General features: G+C 40.2%; 1 protein-coding gene across 2 annotated transcripts in view; it reads right to left on the bottom strand.

Annotated features, from left to right (window-relative positions):
• Nucleotides 1-1,406: 1,406 nt before the first annotated feature.
• The window catches only part of POPDC3 (popeye domain containing 3), a 202,485-nt gene continuing 180,972 nt past the window's right edge, over nt 1,407-22,919 (bottom strand). For both annotated transcript variants that reach the window (XM_053710586.1, XM_053710587.1), the window contains one exon: nt 1,407-3,784. In XM_053710586.1, the coding sequence (XP_053566561.1) occupies nt 3,488-3,784 (297 nt within the window). In that variant the 3' untranslated portion in view covers nt 1,407-3,487. The remainder of the gene's footprint in view (nt 3,785-22,919) is intronic.

The raw sequence follows: 22,919 nt of genomic DNA on the forward strand, positions 1-22,919 counted from the left end.
GACCAATGACTCAGTAGCTTGTTCTTTAGCAGGTCACCACCTAGGATCAGCATCTTTTAGCCCAGTTGTGCTTTTCACAGAGGAAAACTTTCCTGAAGTATATCAGTCTAATCCCGTCTATGAAGGATGGTCCAGCCCTGAAATACCAGACAATTCTCCTTTGTGTACATGCATATTATCACCCTGGGGAAAGTGTCCCTAATCGTGATGGGGAAACCAAACGTGGACTTCCTGCCCAATGTGCCTAGAGGGATAGAGCCGCACCTCATTGATGATGTCCACAGAAAGCCAAAATAATTGTCTGGGGTTGCCATGTTCCTTATTGCATGGTGTTTTGGGGCTGAACAATATTTTATAAGCAGGATCATACTAATATAGCGCAGGAAGGTCTCCTCTGTGAAAATCACAATTTGGCAAAAAGAAGCTGTTACTAGGTAATGACCTGTCAAAAAAACAACTACTGAGACACTGTTCACTCCTTGTTCCTGGTTGAGTGCTTCTCTTTATGCGTATGTGTTATATACACACACACTCACACATACACTTACTTACATTTTACTGCTTTTTATAAAATAAGTTACGGCTGACAAGGTTTGTGGTGTGGTAAATTCTTGGCATACGTTTTATGACAGATTTTCCTAGCAGCACAAGCTAGTGCTATATTTAGATCCGTTATGCAGCCCTGTGCCACACATCCATAGTAAATATTTCTTTATGTTGACAAAATTTTGGCATCTTGAATTTAGTTTTATAGATTTAATTTTGTATATATATAAACTTCTCAATACATTTACATTTTATGCATGCATAATTGAACTTAATGCCAGATTTAAACGTTTTTTGACTAACTTTGGGATCTGTGGTGGGCCTTCACAGAGAAGGATGCCAGGACGAACCATTGGGCTACATTCTGTTTCCAATACAGATTTCTTGCATTGATAACACTACTTTTATTACATATTTCATATTATGGAACCTTCTGCTCTGGTCCTGTTCCTTGTAATTCTATTATTTGAGGTCTTACAGGGAACAAGACATGAGCGGACTCTTCCCTTTCATAATGTATTTTATTGATTTCATGTTAAAAAAAAACAAAAATAAAAAATACAAAGGAGGCATTGGCCATCCTACATATGGAAGTTTATTCAATTATTTCCCTAATATCTTAAATAATATATAGAAAATCAAAAGGTTTCAAAATGATACTCAGGAGTATGCACATGTCTTTAGCCATCTGGCAGCTGTGTTTGCAACAAAGTTTATTTTAATGTTATACATAATTGCAAATACTTCTGCCATAGATTAATAAAGACGTGCACGCTCCTAAGCTTCTATTAGCGTAACTAAGCAAGAAAGGGGATTGGTTTATATCTACAGATAATAATACCTGCTTGGCATACTACTGATTGGTTGTTCAAAGTTTATTTATTTTAAAAGACATTCAACTCAACACTGAAACTGCCTGTAAAATGTTTGATGAAGGAAAATAAAACAATACTGCAGTATACATTCATTATTTATTTGTATGGCTATTGCTGTAAAACATTTCTGAAAAGATTGTTCAACTCCCTCCAGAGAGGTTGAAGTGACTCCATTAAGTGCGAGGAAATGTATCTAAGAATGCAAATGTTTACACAGTGATTGGTTACCACAGAGCAAAATCTCACCTACATCTGTCTGTAATTGGATACAGACCATCAACATAGATTCTACCAGACTTTTCATGAGGTATTTCTCTGATCTACTTTTGCTTTGCTAAAGGCTGTAATTTGTAAAACAAAAATGACAATGTTTAGGCGGTGCTTAACTGCTGATGTATGATTTTAATGTTTTACCGCTATAGAGTAATGCAGAAGTATAAGACTCCTGTCCTCAAGCAGACTGAGTAGTTCTGAAATTAATCATTTTTATCACAGAAAGATCACATATCTGCTAATATTAAGTCATATGCAACATGACTGTTCAACAATCTTGGGACAAAATGTTCTTCTATACCTATTTCACAAGCTAGTGTATATTAAAAAGTAGTTTATGTGCACATGTGCCTTCATTTACATTAATTAAAGGGACACTAAACCCACATTTTTTCTTTTGTGACTCAGATAGAAGCATGCATTTTAAGCAACTTTCTAATTTACACCTATTATCACATTTTTTATTCTCTTGGTATCTTTATTTGAAAAGCAAGAATGTAAGCTTAGATGCCGGCCCATTTTTGGTGAACAACCTGGGTTGTTCATGCTGATTGGTGGATAAATTCAACCACCAATAAACAAGTGCTGTCCAGTGTCTGAACCAAAAATTGGCTGGCTCCTTAGCTTAGATGCCTTCTTTTTCAAATAAAGATAGCAAGAGAACATAGAAAAATTGATAATGGAGTAAATTAGAAAGTTGCTTAAAATTGCATGCCCTATCTGAATCATGGAATAAAAAATTGGGTTCAGTGTCCCTTTAATGTATATTCCAACACTAATTGAATTTAGCTTTGTACTTCTCTGGACATTTTAGAAACTAATTACTACTAATAATTTATTAACACATATTTGGGCCCTTGTTTTAATGTCAACAGTCACAGCTAGATTTGAGCACAAAATTCTGCTTATACAGATCCTACAATATGATGATTATCTTTATAAAGATGTTCTTTCTTTATGGCCAATTTATCTAAAATGTTTGCAGATGTAGTTTAGCAAAATAAACATTTTGCCATTAGACTATAAACAGTTACAATCCGTTTATGAGACAATTTTCTTGGTTTAAACTAAAGTCATCACAGTGAAATTGAAAAAAAAAGTCTATTTACCCATAATACATACATTTTCTATCTTGCAGTTACATTTTGCAAAAAAACATAACTGAAAACAAATCTTAAAAGCTAGAAAATTGTTGAATCTATGAACCAAAATAAATAAAGTAAATTACTGAGGAAAATTGGACTAGTTACCTATAACCCTTACCATAACCTGTTGGCAAATAATTGGTCAATGAAATAAATGAAACATGAAAAGTATTTAACATTATTGACTAAAGTTTTAAGATGAAGGAGTATACACATAAGTACCAACAGTAAATGGCAATATATTCTGTTTGCTGCAAACCATCAATATATTTTAGTAAAACCATTTTCAAGGAATCAAGGTGCTATACATTATGGCTGAACAGTATGATTAACTTACTTAGCAACATTTTGTTTTTTTTGTTTTTTTTTTTATTACTAATCTGGTCTTGCAACTACATTTTGTAATTAAATAAAACATAAAAGATCATGTAAATGAAACCAAATGTAACATAGATTATTAATAGACAATGTGCTGTCCTTATAAAAATAACATTAAAAAATAATGTCTTATGTTACAAATAATAAAAATGGCACTTTCGATCCAGTGTTAACTTTGATATGCATTGATGAAGATGATTGTCTGCTACTGTTCTTCATTTTGCCCCTTTGGCTCTGGGAATGACAAAGTTATGGGTAGAGTACAGCTTTTCACGGTCTATTTGTCACATGTCTCCTTGCTGAGAAGTTCTGTACACGGATGATGGGTGTTGTTGGGTGTGAATCATCTGATAATGTCATGTGATAATAGTTAGGAAGCCTGATGTCAAATCGAACACCGCTGTCCACAAAAACCTTTTCATTCAAAGCATATAGTTTTTCTGCAATGTCTCCCCTTATCAACATTGAAAAAAGTCTGGAGATGAAACGATGCTTTGCAAATAGCAAGTATAATTTTTTCCTTCGCCAAGTAATGTAGCGACACTTTGTCTCTGCAGTAAGGGTTACCTGTAAAACAATATCAAGTAGAGTTCCAGTACGATTACATTTTTGTACAAATATGTGCAATTTGCAATAACAAACAGTAAATAGTAATGTGTGTGTGACAAATTAAAAAATATTTTGTATATGGAATATATATATATATATATATATATATATATATATATATATGTGTGTGAATAAATAGGAAAAGGGAAAAGGGAATATATTCAAATGGCGCCATACTCTGGAAAATAGCCCAATGTGTAGTGTATGCTGCAATTGGGGATGAAAGGACTATATAATATAGTGTTAGCGCTGATATATAGAGACCAAGCACAAGAGAATGATATTGTGAGAGAATCACTGTAATAGTAATATGATATAATTACTCCTCCATGTATGTCAAATTTATACCTCCCACATGTAATATTGTGGTAAAAAATGAATGTATTAGATCAATGGAGCAATAAATATGTACTCGTGCTAGTATTAGTTTTGATTATGACAGATAATGAGGATGTTAAACCACTCTTCCGTTATGATAATAGTGGCCAGGATCACAAGAAACTGACTGTAATACTGATTGTATATTGGATAAAATATAAATAAAAAATAATAATAAGTGATAAATATTGGATAAAAAAGGGGCAACAAAATATCTGGACAAATAAGACACAGTAGAAAAATAATAAACGTCCAAAAACAAATGTAAACTCCTATAGATTAATATAGCTATAGTCCATATCTAATAAGCAGATCTTAAAGTAGATAGTTCCTCAGTCCACAACGTGCCCGTTGGGAGCCTACTTACACTCCTTCACCTCAATCTCATGAGGTAAGTGCCGCATAGTTTACAGATAAGTCTCCTTCCCGGTGTCAGCAGAACCCTAATCTTTGCAGCTCCTGAGTAGTACAGAGGACAGTCAGCCAATGAAGAGCAGCAGATAAACACCCTAATCATTCCAGCTCCTGAGCAGTACAGAGGACAGTCAGCCAATGAAGAGCAGTAGGTTCTGAAGACATCATTGGGATTCCTGCATCCTTCACAGCGGCACTAGTTCTAGGCTGAAATTCATTTTCAAGGAGTCAACGATGCTAAAAAGAGATTTCTGATAGAATGGAATAGACATACAAGAGCAGTGAGAGGAGAGATCAGTATTGAAAGGATAACGCACCTCGAGTTTACAGCTGACACCGGGAAGGAGACTTATCTGTACACTACGCGGCACTTACCTCATGAGATTGAGGTGGAGTGTAAGTAGGCTCCCAACGGGCACGTTGTGGACTGAGGAACTATCTACTTTAAGATCTGCTTATTAGATATGGACTATAGCTATATTAATCTATAGGAGTTTACATTTGTTTTTGGACGTTTATTATTTTTCTACTGTGTCTTATTTGTCCAGATATTTTGTTGCCCCTTTTTTATCCAATATTTATCACTTATTATTATTTTTTATTTATATTTTATCCAATATACAATCAGTATTACAGTCAGTTTCTTGTGATCCTGGCCACTATTATCATAACGGAAGAGTGGTTTAACATCCTCATTATCTGTCATAATCTAAACTAATACTAGCACGAGTACATATTTATTGCTCCATTGATCTAATACATTCATTCATTTTTTACCACAATATTACATGTGGGAGGTATAAATTTGACATACATGGAGGAGTAATTATATCATATTACTATTACAGTGATTCTCTCACAATATCATTCTCTTGTGCTTGGTCTCTATATATCAGTGCTAACACTATATTATATAGTCCTTTCACCCCAATTGCAGCATACACTACACATTGGGCTATTTTCCAGAGTGTGGCGCCATTTGAATATATTCCCTTTTCCTATTTATTCACATTTTATATCTATCAGGTGAAGAGTACTTGGGGGCACATTTCACACTGGATAGACATTCGAAGACAGCCAGTCATACACTCTAGTTTAGATTTATTTTTAGGGCGGATCTTCAGTGCCATACCTACACACATCTTTCAGCACATATATATATATATAGTAATTTATGGGCATACAATGGTGCTATTTTATCATAACAAGGGTTATTCAGTCTTTTATGTAAATGCTACATTTTAAGCAGGTAATGAAATTTGCTGTAGATGCTGATACCTGTCCTCTGGAGATATTGTGTGCCTTAAATTAGTCTTACAATAACACACCATATTAAATGTACTAATTTACCAGATTAAAGGGACAGTCAACACTTCATTTAACATGATTTGATACTGAACATAAAAAACGGAGATCCGCCTGCACTATACCCCTCCTGCCTTGCCGCCTTGCTTCTGTCCTAATCAGCGTCGCTAACTACTCTAATACCCAGTAAATATGGCAGCGCGTGTAATTTCTGTCCTAGGACTGGATCCTGATTTGCTTATCAGTTGAAGAAGAAGGCAGCTACGTAACGGTGGGGGGGAGTTCGGCTGCCATATTTACCGGCTATTAGAGAAGTTAGCAACGCTGATTAGGACAGAAGCAAGGCGGCAAGGCAGGAGGGGTATAGTGCAGGCAGGTCTTCATTTTTTTATTTTCAATACCAAATCATGTTAACGGAAGTGTTGACTGTCCCTTTAAAGAAACAAATGTTAGCTATCTTGCTTAGCTTATCCGATCATGATTCTACAAGCCCATACAACATTAATTTAACCAAAAAAGTTAAATACCAGCTATTGTCATATACAGTGCCTATTCATCATACTAGTTAATAAATTACTACAGTCGTAGACATGATAGAGTAGGATAGATAGATAAAGATAGATAAATAATAGATACAAATATGAGTGAAAACATATTGATTTGAGGCAGATGATCAAGTAAAATCCAAAAGCCCCTTAAAGAGACTCTCGAGCCAAAATTAAACTTTAATTATTCAGATAGAACATGCAATTTTTTTTAACAACTTTCCAATTTACTTCCATTAACAAAATGTGCACAAAATGTCTTTTTAATTTTTACACTTTTTGAGTCACCAGTTCCTACTGAGCATGTGCAAGAATTCACAGCATATACGTATATGCATTTGTTATTGGCTGATGGCTGTCACATGATACAGGAGTGGTGGAAATAGACATAACTTTGAAATTTGTCAGAAAAATTCTACTACTCATTTGAAGTTCAGACTAAGTGCTATTGCGTTGTCTTTTTATCATGCATTTGTTGATTATGCAAATTTGCTGTATTTACGGGTCCTTTAACTACTAGAAACGTTTCCAATGAAAGTATGTACACACTGTATAAGTTCTAAGTATAAAGAAGATCTGAGCATAAACATTATGTTAATGTTTTACATTTTACCACCTCCAGTGTGGCTAACTTTCTTTTGAAAGCGAATATCTCCACCTTATTATTAAGAGCTAGATTAACTCACACATTAACTTCACTAGATGAAAGCTCTTTGTGCGGGTTGGTTTGTGCTCATATTAGTTGATGTCCTTTTTATTGTAAATACATATTTCTATATATATCTATATATACCTATACTGTTACATGTATATCCATAGATATACATGTATACCACTCCTGGTAATAACGATGAGGCTAACAGCCTGAGTAGCCCTAGGAGCACTTCAAAGTAATACACAGCATCCAACAGATAGGAAGGCACTCACAGGGTCTTTAGTCAAAGAAATCTATTTATTTGTTAACGAATAAATAGATTTCTTTGACTAAACAAATAAATAGATTTCTTTGACTAAAGACCCTGCGAGTGCCTTATAATCTGTTGGATGATATATATATATATATATATATATATATATATATATATCAAGCAGAAGTTAGAGGGGAAGCAAATGCTAGTAGATGGGAGCTATAGAAAAGTGACTGATGTAATTCATGCAGCAGTCCTTATAAAATTGCCTGATAGGCCAATGGTGCAGACCCTTAGTTAAATGTATTATGGAACTGTAAGAAAAAGATAAACAAAATTAAAATGTTGTTAATAAAAGACAGGGAATTCAGCACTCTTTTAGAAATAAGGGCTCCTCAATTGAATAAAAAACATAATTTATGCTTACCTGATAAATTCCTTTCTCCTGTAGTGTAGTCAGTCCACGGGTCATCCATTACTTATGGGATATTAACTCCTCCCCAACAGGAAGTGCAAGAGGATCACCCAAGCAGAGCTGCTATATAGCTCCTCCCCTCTACGTCACACCCAGTCATTCGACCGAAAACCAAACGAGAAAGGAGAAACTATAGGGTGCAGTGGTGACTGGAGTATAATTTAAAATTTAGACCTGCCATAAAAAACAGGGCGGGCCGTGGACTGACTACACTACAGGAGAAAGGAATTTATCAGGTAAGCATAAATTATGTTTTCTCCTGTTAAGTGTAGTCAGTCCACGGGTCATTCATTACTTATGGGATACCAATACCAAAGCTAAAGTACACGGATGACGGGAGGGACAGGCAGGATCTTTATACGGAAGGAACCACTGCCTGAAGAACCTTTCTCCCAAAAACAGCCTCAGAAGAAGCAAAAGTGTCAAATTTGTAAAATTTGGAAAAAGTATGAAGAGAAGACCAAGTTGCAGCCTTGCAAATCTGTTCAACAGAGGCCTCATTCTTAAAGGCCCAAGTGGAAGCCACAGCTCTAGTAGAATGAGCTGTAATCCTTTCAGGAGGTTGCTGTCCAGCAGTCTCATAGGCTAAACGTATTATGCTACGAAGCCAAAAGGATAGAGAGGTAGCAGATGCTTTTTGACCTCTCCTCTGTCCAGAATAAACGACAAACAGGGAAGAAGTTTGGCGAAAATCCTTAGTTGCCTGTAAATAAAATTTCAGGGCACGGACTACGTCTAGATTGTGCAGAAGTCGTTCCTTCTTTGAAGAAGGGTTAGGGCACAATGATGGAACAACAATCTCTTGATTGATATTCTTGTTAGTGACTACCTTAGGTAAGAACCCAGGTTTAGTACGCAGAACTACCTTATCTGAATGAAAAATCAGATAAGGAGAATCACAATGTAAGGCTGATAACTCAGAGACTCTACGAGCCGAGGAAATAGCCATTAAAAACAGAACTTTCCAAGATAACAGCTTGATATCAATGGAATGAAGGGGTTCAAACGGAACACCCTGTAAAACGTTAAGAACTAAATTTAAGCTCCACGGTGGAGCTACAGTCTTAAACACAGGCTTAATCCTAGCCAAAGCCTGACAAAAAGCCTGAACGTCTGGAACTTCTGACAGACGTTTGTGTAAAAGGATGGACAGAGCTGAGCTCTGTCCCTTTAAAGAACTTGCAGATAAACCCTTTTCTAAACCTTCTTGTAGAAAAGACAATATCCTAGGAATCCTAACCATACTCCATGAGTAACTCTTGGATTCGCACCATATCTTATGGTAAATTTTCCTGGTAACAGGTTTCCTAGCCTGTATTAAGGTATCAATTACTGACTCCGAAAATCCACGCTTTGATAAAATCAAGCGTTCAATTTCCATGCAGTCAGCTTCAGAGAAATTAGATTTTGATGTTTGAAAGGACCCTGAATTAGAAGGTCCTGTCTCAGAGGCAGAGACCAAGGTGGACAGGATGACATGTCCACTAGATCTGCATACCAGGTCCTGCGTGGCCACGCAGGCGCTATTAGAATCACCAATTCTTTCTCCTGTTTGATCCTGGCAATCAAACGAGGAAGCATCGGGAAGGGTGGAAACACATAAGCCATCCTGAAGGTCCAAGGTGCTGTCAAGGCATCTATCAGGACCGCTCCCGGGTCCCTGGACCTGGACCCGTAACAAGGAAGCTTGGCGTTCTGGCGAGACGCCATGAGATCCATATCTGGTTTGCCCCAACGTCGAAGTATTTGGGCAAAGACCTCCGGATGAAGTTCCCACTCCCCCGGATGAAAAGTCTGGCGACTTAGGAAATCCGCCTCCCAGTTCTCCACTCCTGGGATGTGGATCGCTGACAGGTGGCAAGAGTGAGACTCTGCCCAGCGAATTATCTTTGATACTTCCATCATCGCTAGGGAACTCCTTGTCCCTCCCTGATGATTGATGTAAGCCACAGTCGTGATGTTGTCCGACTGAAACCTGATGAACCTCAGAGTTGCTAACTGAGGCCAAGCCAGAAGGGCATTGAGAACTGCTCTCAATTCCAGAATGTTTATTGGAAGGAGACTCTCCTCTTGAGTCCATGATCCCTGAGCCTTCAGGGAATTCCAGACAGCGCCCCAACCTAGTAGGCTGGCGTCTGTTGTTACAATTGTCCAGTCTGGCCTGCTGAAGGGCATCCCCCTGGACAGATGTGGCCGAAAAAGCCACCATAGAAGAGAATCTCTGGTCTCTTGATCCAGATTCAGCGTAGGGGACAAATCTGAGTAATCCCCATTCCACTGACTTAGCATGCACAATTGCAGCGGTCTGAGGTGCAGGCGTGCAAAAGGAACTATGTCCATTGCTGCTACCATTAAGCCGATTACCTCCATGCATTGAGCCACTGACGGGTGTTGAATGGAATGAACGACACGGCAAGCATTTAGAAGCTTTGTTAACCTGTCCTCTGTCAGGTAAATTTTCATTTCTACAGAATCTATAAGAGTCCCCAAGAAGGGAACTTTTGTGAGTGGTAAGAGAGAACTCTTCTCCTCGTTCACTTTCCACCCATGCGACCTTAGAAATGCCAGTACTAACTCTGTATGAGACTTGGCAGTTTGGAAGCTTGACGCTTGAATCAGAATGTCGTCTAGGTACGGAGCTACCGAAATTCCTCGCGTTCTTAGTACCGCCAGAAGAGAGCCCAGAACCTTTGTAAAGATTCTTGGAGCCGTAGCCAACCCGAAGGCAAGAGCTACAAACTGGTAATGCCTGTCTAGGAAGGCAAACCTTAGATACCGGTAATGTTCTTTGTGAATCGGTATGTGAAGGTAAGCATCCTTTAAATCCACTGTGGTCATGTACTGACCTCTTTGGATCATGGGTAAGATTGTCCGAATAGTTTCCATTTTGAACGATGGAACTCTTAGGAATTTGTTTAGGATCTTTAAATCCAATATTGGTCTGAAGGTTCCCTCTTTTTTGGGAACCACAAACAGATTTGAGTAAAACCCTTGTCCGTGTTCCGACCGCGGAACTGGGTGGATCACTCCCATTAGTAAAAGGTCTTGTACACAGCGTAGAAACGCCTCTTTCTTTATCTGGTTTGTTGACAACCTTGAAAGGTGAAATCTCCCTTGTGGAGGAGAAGCTTTGAAGTCCAGAAGATATCCCTGAGATATGATCTCCAACGCCCAGGGATCCTGGACATCTCTTGCCCAAGCCTGGGCGAAGAGAGAGAGTCTGCCCCCCACTAGATCCGTTTCCGGATCGGGGGCCCTCACTTCATGCTGTCTTAGGGGCAGCAGCAGGTTTTCTGGCCTGCTTGCCCTTGTTCCAGGTCTGGTTAGGTTTCCAGCCTTGTCTGTAGCGAGCAACAGCTCCTTCCTGTTTTGGAGCAGAGGAAGTTGATGCTGCTCCTGCCTTGAAGTTACGAAAGGCACGAAAATTAGACTGTCTAGCCCTAGGTTTGGCTCTGTCTTGAGGCAGGGCATGGCCTTTACCTCCCGTAATATCAGCGATAATTTCTTTCAAACCGGGCCCGAATAAAGTCTGCCCCTTGAAAGGTATGTTAAGTAATTTAGATTTAGAAGTTACATCAGCTGACCAGGATTTTAGCCACAGCGCTCTGCGTGCCTGAATGGCGAATCCGGAATTCTTAGCCGTAAGTTTAGTTAAATGTACTACGGCATCAGAAATAAATGAATTAGCTAGCTTAAGGGTTTTAAGCTTGTGTGTAATCTCATCTAATGGCGCTGAGTCAAGGGTCTCTTCCAGAGACTCAAACCAAAATGCTGCCGCAGCCGTGACAGGCGCAATGCATGCAAGGGGTTGCAATATAAAACCTTGTTGAACAAACATTTTCTTAAGGTAACCCTCTAACTTTTTATCCATTGGATCTGAGAAGGCACAACTATCCTCCACCGGGATAGTGGTACACTTAGCTAAAGTGGAAACTGCTCCCTCCACCTTAGTAACAATTTCAGTAAGTCTCTTAGGTATAGGAAAAACGTCAGTACTCGTCGGTACCGCAAAATATTTATCCAACCTACACATTTTCTCTGGGATTGCAACTGTGTTACAATCATTCAGAGCCGCTAACACCTCCCCTTGTAATACACAGAGGTTTTCCAGCTTAAACTTAAAATTTGAAATGTCTGAATCCAGTTTATTTGGATCAGATCCGTCACCCGCAGAATGAAGCTCACCGTCCTCATGCTCTGCAAATTGTGACGCAGTATCAGACATGGCCCTAGCATTATCAGCGCACTCTGTTCTCACCCCAGAGTGATCTCGTTTACCCCTAAGTTCTGGCAATTTAGACAAAACTTCAGTCATAACATTAGCCATGTCTTGTAGAGTGATTTGTAATGGCCGCCCTGATGTACTTGGCGTTACAATATCACGCACCTCCTGAGCGGGAGATGCAGGTACTGACACGTGAGGCAAGTTAGTCGGCATAACTTCCCCCTCGTTGTCTGGTGAATGTTGCTTAACATGTACAGATTGACTTTTATTTAAAGTAGCATCAATGCAATTAGTACATAAATTTCTATTGGGCTCCACCTTGGCTTTTGAACATATTGCACAAAGAGATTCCTCTGTGTCAGACATGTTTAAACAAACTAGCAATTAGACTAGCAAGCTTGGAAATACTTTTCAACTAAATTTACAAGCAATATGCAAAACGTTACTGTGCCTTTAAGAAGCACACAAAAACTGTCACAGTTGAATAACAATGAACCGGATTAGTTATAGAAATCAAATTTTCACAGTAAAAAGCATAAATTTAGCAAAGGATTGCACTTATTAGCAATGGATGATTAACCCTTAATATCAGAAAAAACGGATAACAATTGAAAATATAAGCGTTTTTATCACAGTCAAAGCACAGTCTCACAGGTCTGCTGTGAGTGATTACCTCCCTCAAAACTAGTTTTGAAGACCCCTGAGCTCTGTGGAGACGTCCTGGATCATGCAGGGAGAAAAAGGCAGACTGTGACTGAATTTCTGATGCGTAGTAAAAGCGCCAAAATAGGCCCCTCCCACTCACAATACAACAGTGAGGGAAGCTCAGTAAACTGTTTTAATTTAAAACAAACGACAGCCATGTGGAAAATAACGCCCAAAACAATTTTTCACCAAGTACCTCAGATAATTAAACGATTTAACATGCCAGCAAACGTTTAAAATCTAATTTATGAAATGTCATTAAAAGCCTGCTGCTAGTCGCTCACACTGCAAGTTAGGCTAAAAGTTATATGCATACAGTATTTTCCCAGTGAAGTGCCATTCCCCAGAAATACTTAAGTGTAAACATACATACATATCAGCCTGATACCAGTTGCTACTACTCCATTTAAGGCTGTACTTACATTATATCGGTATTAGCAGTATTTTCTCAGTCAATTCCATTCCTTAGAAAATAATATACTGCAACATACCTCTTTGCAGGTGAACCTGCCCGCTGTCCCCTGATCTGAAGTTACCTTACTCCTCAGAATGGCCGAGAACAGCAAATGGATCTTAGTTACGTCCGCTAAGATCATACACAAAACTCAAACTTCAAATTCTGCCTGAGAAGAAAACAACACACTCCGGTGCCGTTTAAAATAACAAACTTTTGATTGAAGATATAAAAACTAAGTTTAATCACCACAGTCCTCTCACACATCCTATCTATTAGTTGGGTGCAAGAGAATGACTGGGTGTGACGTAGAGGGGAGGAGCTATATAGCAGCTCTGCTTGGGTGATCCTCTTGCACTTCCTGTTGGGGAGGAGTTAATATCCCATAAGTAATGGATGACCTGTGGACTGACTACACTTAACAGGAGAAATTAAAGAATGTATTTTATTGAAAGTCAGTAGCATATAACCCTGTGGGCATACCACAAGTCCCACACAGTATAGAAAGTCTAAAAATGTTGGCAAAGCAATTATATACTAAAGTGCATACATATATTGACAAGTTTGAATATTTTTGTAGACACTAGAAATCTACATAGAAAAGAACCTGACTGGTCAGGGTGAGAACTAGGCGCCATACATACCATAAAGATACAATAAAAATATATAGGAGAGTTAACTAATCAACTACACCCTACTGCACACAGAACCCACAAAGTACAGTGTGGAGGTATAGCCTGGGCAGGTAAAGATTGGAATCTAAGTTGTTAGATAACTGCTCCTATTGTACTAAATAAAGTGTTATCAAATTGGTGGTACATGGTCCTCCATTTTCAAGCTAGGAGCGTAATAAAGCATAAGAATTCAAGCACTGTTAGATACTAAGGATAGTGAGTTTACTTGTTCAAATACACCCTGCTGCAGCCAGAACCCCCTGTGTTTGTGCTCAAACGGAGGTATACTCTGGGCCGGTAAGTAAATGGGATCTAAGTTGTCAAGAAAACACCCCCACCTATAAATACATAGAGTCCAGGGAGATACACCGCAATATCACATGCAAGAAAAAATGAGCAAGCTTATATCAGACATGCAAAAATGTAATTATATAGCCGTGTTAGAAGCCATGCAGAGGCGTTAGTAAGCACTTGAAATGCCAGAAAGTCAATAGTGCTTATAGGGTTAGTTTATAGTTCATGTTTGAGCAAGATCTCAGTTCCATTTGATTAGCAAGCAGTTGCTTTATGTGTAGTAATAGACCCTCGACAGGAATACTTTTGCCTTTTCCTATACGGAATCAATTCTTGCTCCAGTTTAATAACCCAGCCAATAAATATATACACACACATATAAATATATATATGAGAAGAACAAAGGAATGTAAAATATGTGCAATGCAAATCAGTGTTCGCAACTAAATAGTCCATAGAAAAGATCTATATGTTTTACAGTATGTATATTTTTTTTTTTTTAAATATATTTTTTATTGAGGAGAATAGATAACATGACATACATGACATACAAGATACAGTTCAGACAATATCAAAGTAATGATCCAATATAATTTACAGTCGTCAATGATAATTCACTATGACATTGCCTTTAGCATTTTCTTTCCCTTCTTTTCTCCTCATTTTACTTTTTAATAAACATAATGAAACAAAACAAAACAGTGCAAAAACTAGTCACTTCTTAGTCTTCAGTTTCTCAATAGCCATTTTGCTTTATTGCAAGAACTGTATGTAATATACGTGGTGAGGATGAGAGAAAAAAAAAAAAAAAAGGGGGATCTCCGCCGCCCTCCGCCCTCTTACTGGTACAGGAATCCCCACTCCCCTCTCAATGAAGCAGTCAGCATGAGCTCAGTTTGAGCAAATGGCTGCAGAATCTGCTTTTGCTGATCAATATTCAGCGTGCTAATGTATTCCCGCCATTTATTCAGAAAATGTCTGAGTCGTCTGTTCGTGTCCATTTTGGTGTCTAGCTGTTCTACCATTAGCTGATGGTGTATGCATCGTTTGAACGCTATGAACGATGGAGCCTCTGTCAGGGTCCATACTTTCAGAATGACTTTCCTAGCCACCAGAATTATTGTAGTGAGTAGCGGCCTCAGCCTGGGCCTTAGTTCTTCCCAGTCGAGAAAGCAAATTTGTTTGATTCCAATATCAGTTCTGACTGCTAAGGTATTGTTTATCCAGAAGACCACCCTGCCCCAGAACTGCCTCACTCGGGGGCATTTAAAAAAATAGTGAAGGAAGTCGGGGTCACCTAATCTGCACTTGCTGCATTCATTTGCTATGTCAGTGTCAGTGTTAGTCTGCGGGGCGTCAGATAGTCCCTATGCAACATTCTGACCTGTGTTTCTCTAAACGTCATAGACAGTGTCGCCCTTCGTACTGTTTCTAAGCTGCCCTGAATCATCGTTGTTAAATCTTCTTCATCTATATCTTTACTCCATATGTTTACTAGTGCCTCTAAATTTTTAGTTTCGGTCTTCCCAATTAATAATTTGTATATACCTGAGATTGTAAATCTGCCTAACTTAAAGGAGACCACGGAGGGGTTGAGAGCATGGGGTTCCCAAAAGTGTGGGTCCATGGTGATTAATTGATTGACATAGTGCCTCATCTGTAAATAGGCATAGAAATGAGTTTTAGGTATTTGATATTGGTTCTGTAGGTCGGTAAACGATTTGATGCTCTTTGTATTCAGATCCAAGGAGTCTCCCACCGAGCGCAGGCCCACCGCCTCCCATAGCGCAAAGGGAGAGGTGTCTATCCCTGGAGGGAAGTCAGCATTCCGCCTCAGCGGGATCATTCTGGATGACATATAGGTCCGGTCTATATGGCGCAGCGTTAGCTGCCAGGCCTTTAGCGTGTCTTTATAAAGAAAGTTGCCTTTTATTTCCAGTGGGATCTTGCTGAGTTGAGCATGTGTTAGGTAGGTTAGACTATGGTCACCTGTGGCAGAATCCTCTAGTACAATGTCATAAAAATGACAAGTGTTCAGTTGCCAATCTAACACTAGACGGTCCAAGGCCGCCCAATTATATAGTCTAAGGTTGGGTAGTCCCAGTCCTCCCTGAGACGGGGATGCGCATAATTTTGCAATGGCTATTCTTGGTTTACCCCCTTTCCAGAGAAAACTCGTGACGGCTTTAGTATATAAAGCCAAGTCCTGCTTTGTTAATAGGAAGGGTAACATCAGGATGGGGTATAAAATTCGTGGCAGAATCACCATCTTGATCAAGCCCACTCGTCCCGATAGGGAAACAGGTAGCCGTTTCCATCCTTCTAGCGTTTGTTGGATGTCCTTACAAACCCGGGAGAAGTTATTATGATATACGGTATCAATGTCTGTCGATAAACGTATCCCCAGATAGGTCATATTGGGGGTGGCATCTTTAAATGGGTAGGCAGTAGTCTGCATAGGATGCCTTCGTAACCATAAAATTTCTGACTTGCCTTCATTTATTCGGTACCCCGAAAAAGATCCAAAGGCCTCTATTGTTGCTAAAATTTTCGGAATATGTTTTGCCGGGTGCTCTACAAATAGAAGCATATCATCCGCATAAATAGCTAAGTGCAGGTTTGCTTCGCCTATGGCGATGCCGGGAAATACAGATCGCAGTTTGATAGCCAGAGGCTCCAAAGCAAGATTGAAGAGGAGGGGAGAGAGGGGACATCCCTGACGAGTACCTCTCTGTAAGACAATGCGAGGAGAAAACAGACCATTTGCCATGACATGAATCCAGGGAGTCTCATAGACATTGCAGATAAATTTCAAAAAGGAGCCTGAGAAGCCAAAGCGCCGTAATGAGTCGAACAGGTGGCTCCATACCACTCTGTCAAAGGCCTTCTCTGCGTCAAGTGACAGCAGGAAGGCCTCTGATTTATCCTGTGTTCTCTCCGTTATCGACCCGCCCTTGAAATGTGCAATCGCATGTAAAACACGCCTGACATTGGTTACTGAGGATCTATTGCACATGAACCCAGTCTGATCGGGGTGTATGATCTCTGTGAGAATAAATTTTAGCCGGTCCGTCAAGATTTTCATCAAAATCTTGTAGTCGGAGTCGAGAAGGGAAATAGGGCGATAAGATTCAGGTAGTTCCGGGTTTTTTCCAGGTTTTGGTATCAAGGATACATGCACCATGGTAAATAACTTTGAAGGGGGAGTCAACTCTTTGTAGTATGAGTTATACAATTTAGTCAGAGTAGGGGTGACTTGAGTTTTCAGTGTTTTGTAAAATTCTATGGGTAGCCCATCTGGGCCTGCCGCCTTACCATTGGATAAAGAGGAGATTGTTTTCAGTATCTCCTCAGGAGAGATTGCTGCATTTAAAGCCTCTAAGTGTTCCTGACTAATCTGCGGTAAGTCTAGGCCCTCCCAGAAGGAAGAGATAAACTCCTCGGAAGGAACCCTCTGAGAAGAATATACATCAGTGAAGTATTTAGCCAGGACATCCACGATTGCTTGAGGAGATTTATGAGTTTTATTGCCGTATTTAAGAGCGGCAATAGGCTTGCGCATTTCCCGTTGAGATGTCAGGGAGGCCAATAGCTTGCCCGATCTGTCACCTCCTCGGTAATACTTGGCGTTAGTTTTGAGAAGCTGTGTCACTGCTTGATGATGCAAAAATGCATCCAGGTCCCCTTTACAAGTAAGATATTTGTCTTTTGTTGAGGGATTGGGATCCCTGCAATAGGTCTGGTAGGACCCTGTCAAGTTCTCCTGTAAGCTCTGCAGCTTAGCCTGGAGTTTCCTACGTAATGTGGCAACATAGGAAATGATATTTCCCGTTAATACTGCTTTGGCTGTATTCCAAAACAATTCGGGTGTATCCAAATGGTTCTGATTATCCGTATAGTAATCGTTCCATGCATGGACCAAATATTTGACAAAGGCATCAGAGGTGCAGAGATAACTCGGAAATCTAAGCGTGTTCTTGTTCGTGACAATAGGGCCCACCGAAAATTCCAATTCAACTGGGGCGTGATCTGAGATCACCACGCTATGTATTTTAGTTCTAGTGACCTTCGGGATTATGTTGGGGGAGATCATAAAGAGGTCAATGCGAGAAAGTGTTGGGGTCGCTCTAGATATGCAAGTAAAATCCTTGCTCTCCGAGTTTCTCAACCTCCAGATGTCTACTAGTTGTAAGGAGTCAGTGAGTCTGGAAAACACTTTCTTTTCAAAGGTTCCCTTGCCGTTAGGCCTCTTTCCTGCCCTAGGGCGATCCGGGTCTTGCATTCTGTCGCATAGAGGGTTTGGGGCCAGATTGAAGTCCCCCCCCAGTACCACATCCATGCCTACATATGGGGTCAAGTCCTGGACAAGTTTGGTCCAAAATGCGGCAGACTTGCAATTTGGTGCGTAAATATTGCAGAGTACCAATATTCTTTGGTGAATTTTAACCTGCACTATCAAGTATCGCCCCTCCGGGTCCTTGTGTGTAGTCAGTATCTCAGTCTGGCCTCTTTTTCCCAGTAAGATTGCTACGCCCCTGCTAGCTCTAGTGTGTGATACATATTCCACCGAACCCACCCAATCTCTTTTCAATCTCTCGTGTTCCTCCTCGGAGAGGTGGGTCTCCTGTAGGAACGCAATATCCGTTCCTAAACGTCTCAAATGTGTCAGGATCATGCTCCTTTTAGTGGGGGAGTTAATCCCCCCCACATTCCAGGACATAAGTCTTACCGTCATTTAGTGATCAAGGGATGGCCCCAGTACTCCGACCCCCTCCATATTCTGGTCTGAGGGATAAAGGGCGGGGAGAAGGGGGATAGAGAAAAAAAAAAAAAAAAAAAAAAACTCATCTCTCCCATGAACACAAAAAAGTGCTCTATATCAACCAATTCAGTTACACACAACCCAGCCTTGGGAGCCAATAAGGTATAACACCCTCTAGAATGGGGATTTTGTATCACATCTCTACTGTCATGAGTATTTACACTAATGTATTCCGGAGACGCCACATCCGGCTGTTGATTCAGTGTTCCATTCCTTAAGGTATAATTGACTAGCATATCTATTTGAAAACTGGGCAATGAGTTCCTGACAATTCTATAGGTATAAGTGGGTATGTAACAGTTGAATAAATATGAATGATATAAAATTGGGTGCTGTTGTTCCCTTGGTTGTACCAGTAGGGAAAAAATACTCTTAAGCTGAATATAATGTAACCCTAGGCGAAGCAACTTGGAATCAGTCCCTTCAAAGTGTATAGCAAACAGTTCAATCTCACAGTGGCTAATAGTTGAATGAGTGACTGCATCACCAGTGACCAGCATAACATAAAGTAAAATTAAAACATGATAAACAATCTTAGCTGCATAACTAAACATATTGGTGCAATACATAGGCATGGTTAGTTTGGCTCAGAGTTAACCCTTTCAGGGCCCTTGCAGTGTTTGTATCCCAAACTTCTTCCCCTACCCTTAGCATTTCACTACATCGTGTACCCGACATCTGAAACTTCGTACCCGAGTACATTAGAGTATACAGCTCTTTGGAGTGAGGGTTTTTTTTCCTATCTATATCATCATAAATATTTAAACTATAAGGTTCCAGGTGCGCCACAACTAAGCATTGAGCTGTAATGCTACCCCTTAAATTGTCCTCAATTAGTTTAGCTATGACATAAAGAGTGGGTGATGGTTTACAGCCAATTCTGCAGGCGTTAATGGGTAAACAGCTGCCGTATGGGTGCAGCTGACGCAGGACCAATTCCTTTTGTTCTATTGGTAAACAGAGAAAAAGCAAACTCTGGGAAACCCCATAAGGAGGTTTTGAAGTCGGGGTCGGCATTCTAATTCTGTTAGGGAGCCCATCCAACAGTCTTTCTTTTGAAGAATAATTAAAGGGAGGGGATATCATTCTAAATGCAACCAATACTATACACAAAAAAATAACATAATAATCAAACTTATCTGTAAAAGTATACATAACAGTGTAACACTTAAAACCAATGATCAGGTTCAGGGCTAACCCCCCTTAGGGAGTAAGCTGTGATATTACTCTAGGTGTTCACTCCTGCTTTTCATCCCGGATCTGAGCGGGGTGATCTAGGTGAGTTTGCTCCCTCTCCCTCCCTGCTGACTCTCAAATACTCTGTGGCTTCTCTCGGGGAGTCAAAGAATTTGGGGCCTGAGGAGGTTAAAAGCTTTAGTCTAGCTGGATACAAGAGGTACACCTTCCTACCTTTCCTGTTTAGCTCTGAGCAGATAGGGGAGAACTCCTTGCGTTTCCTCATAAGCTCAGAGGAGTAGTCCTGAAAAATCAGGAGTCTAGTGCCTTCAAACAAAACTGGGGAGGTTTTTCTGTATGCACGCAGTAACTCTATTTTAAGTTGAAAATGTAACAGTTTAACCATGACCTGCCTGGGCTGTGTATTTCCCCTCTCTTGTTGCCTTTCTGGACCCACCCTGTGCGCCCGTTCCACACTACCCTTAAATATTGCTGGGGTCAGTTTGAGAAGCCTAGGCAAGGTGTCTTCCACAAAGCATATGAGGTCTTTAGGTTTAACATTTTCAGGTACACCTATAATGCGCAGGTTATTGCGGCGCGACCTATTCTCTAGGTCCTCTAAACTCTGGTGTAAATTTATGTTTTGCTTCAACAAGGCGTCTAGCTGGGTGTCATGAGTTACTGAAGTGTCCTCTAGCCCTGATACCCTATCCTCCATTTCCGTAAATCTAACTGAGAATTGCTTCATTTCCCCTGTCAGATGGTCCAGCCCTTTCTGCAAACTCTCTATTTTTGGAAGGAAGATGGAGGAAAGCTGCTGAACCACCACATGTGTGCCTATAGAGCACGTGTTGGGCTCCGGCACACCAGAAGGTGCCTCTTGTAGTTGGTCAGCAGCTCCCCTGCCCTTGCCTACATTTTTGTTTTTGCCCGACATTCTGCCACCAGACAGAAACCTATCCATGTACTGGTATAAAATAACACACTTTGTTTTAGTAGCAGACAATTAGGGCAACAAGCAAGAGAATGACAACAAACTTAAAGAAATAAGAAGGAAAGTAAATGAACAAAGCACAAAAATACAATATTCACTGTTCACCAATTTCACAATTATTTGGTTTAGCTTTCCACCCTTTTGGGAGCTTCTGTACAAAGTCCCAACTTTTAACTGTTCAGTGTTTCTCTGTGATTCTCCCGTTCTGTGCCAGTCCCTGGATAGTTGAGATTGTTAGGGTAATAAGCTAGTGTGACTTGGGCCTGATGTATGGCCTTATCCCCAAGGAGCAGTTAGCGTGTCAAAGTCACTCTCAGGCCAGAGCCGGGGCACTATTCCTGCATCCTGCTACACACCCAGTGTCCAGTATTCCCCTTATAGCACAAATTGGCTGAGGTTCCTCACTGTGCTGTATTAACACTGAGAGCAAGTTGGGATTCCCTGGCCCAGTGTCAAACAGAAAAAGAAACGTTTTATAACTGCGTGTGGGGGATTCATGTGTGGGAGCGTGAGTGCTACGTTACCCTGCTTTCTCAGTTCGATGTCAGGAAGAGTTCCTCTTGTGTGGGAGCCTGTCAGAGAAGTATTCGGTTGCAATCCTTCAGAGATTTCTTATGCGCCTCAGTTAATCCGCAGCTTGTGGGGAGGGAGAGCACTCTGCTGGCTGTTCTCTGCCCGTCAAGATGGCGACCGGACTTTTCGCGCCACTAACTTGCGCTCTGTGTGGCCATTAGAGATGGTTCCACTCGCCTCTCCCGGTCTCCCAGACTTGCCACTCTCCTCGGGGCTTCTCCGGTAAGTGTAGTAGGGGGCCGCAGGTCGATCCGTTCAGCACAGGCAGTTAAAGGGGCAATCCCACCGGTACCAGTGGCTGGCGACTACCGGGCAGACAGGCTTTAGTCGTGTTGTTCTGTTTTTGCCCTATGTGGTGGGGATCCGATCTGCAGTGTCCCAAACGCCTCCAGGGGTCAGTTCGGTTGTCTCCGCTGTCTTTCAAGACACCGCAAAGATATTTACAAATGCACTTCTCTGTGCTGTTATGCTTGCGGTGGGGGTAGATGTGATTTACCAGCATCAAAAACGCCAGGCACCAGATGTACCAAGGCTAGTATGCATTTGGGCTTGTAAGGAGCAGCAATGTCACTTATTTAGGTGTCTTTTTAATGGCAATGCCACTTTCAAAAGATTTCCAGCTCCGGAGCTCTTTCTCGAGGCTGCTCACTCTTCAGCCCACCCACCGGAAGTCCCAGTATGTATATTTTTTTAATGTTTAATATTGTATATTTTATATTTCAAGAACACGCATTGAATATAGCAATTCTTCATGTGCGCTAACCCGTCCGCGTTAGTCCTAAGTTGCAAACTCTGATTCGCAATGCGCATATTTTACATTCCTATGTTCTTCAAATATATCTATCTATCTATCTATCTATATATATATATATATATAAAAATATATATATATATATATATATATACACACAGTATATATATATATATATATATATATATATATATGATACTGTTAATTTAAAATACATATCTATAACTATATATGAATAGGAATAGATATATAGGTATAAGTAGTATATATAAGCTAAGATTAAAAGCAAAAAACATAATTTATGTAAGAACTTACCTGATAAATTCATTTCTTTCATATTAGCAAGAGTCCATGAGCTAGTGACGTATGGGATACACATTCCTACCAGGAGGGGCAAAGT

Source organism: Bombina bombina, chromosome 4 (assembly GCF_027579735.1).
Source record: "Bombina bombina isolate aBomBom1 chromosome 4, aBomBom1.pri, whole genome shotgun sequence".
Taxonomy (NCBI): Eukaryota; Metazoa; Chordata; class Amphibia; order Anura; family Bombinatoridae; genus Bombina; species Bombina bombina.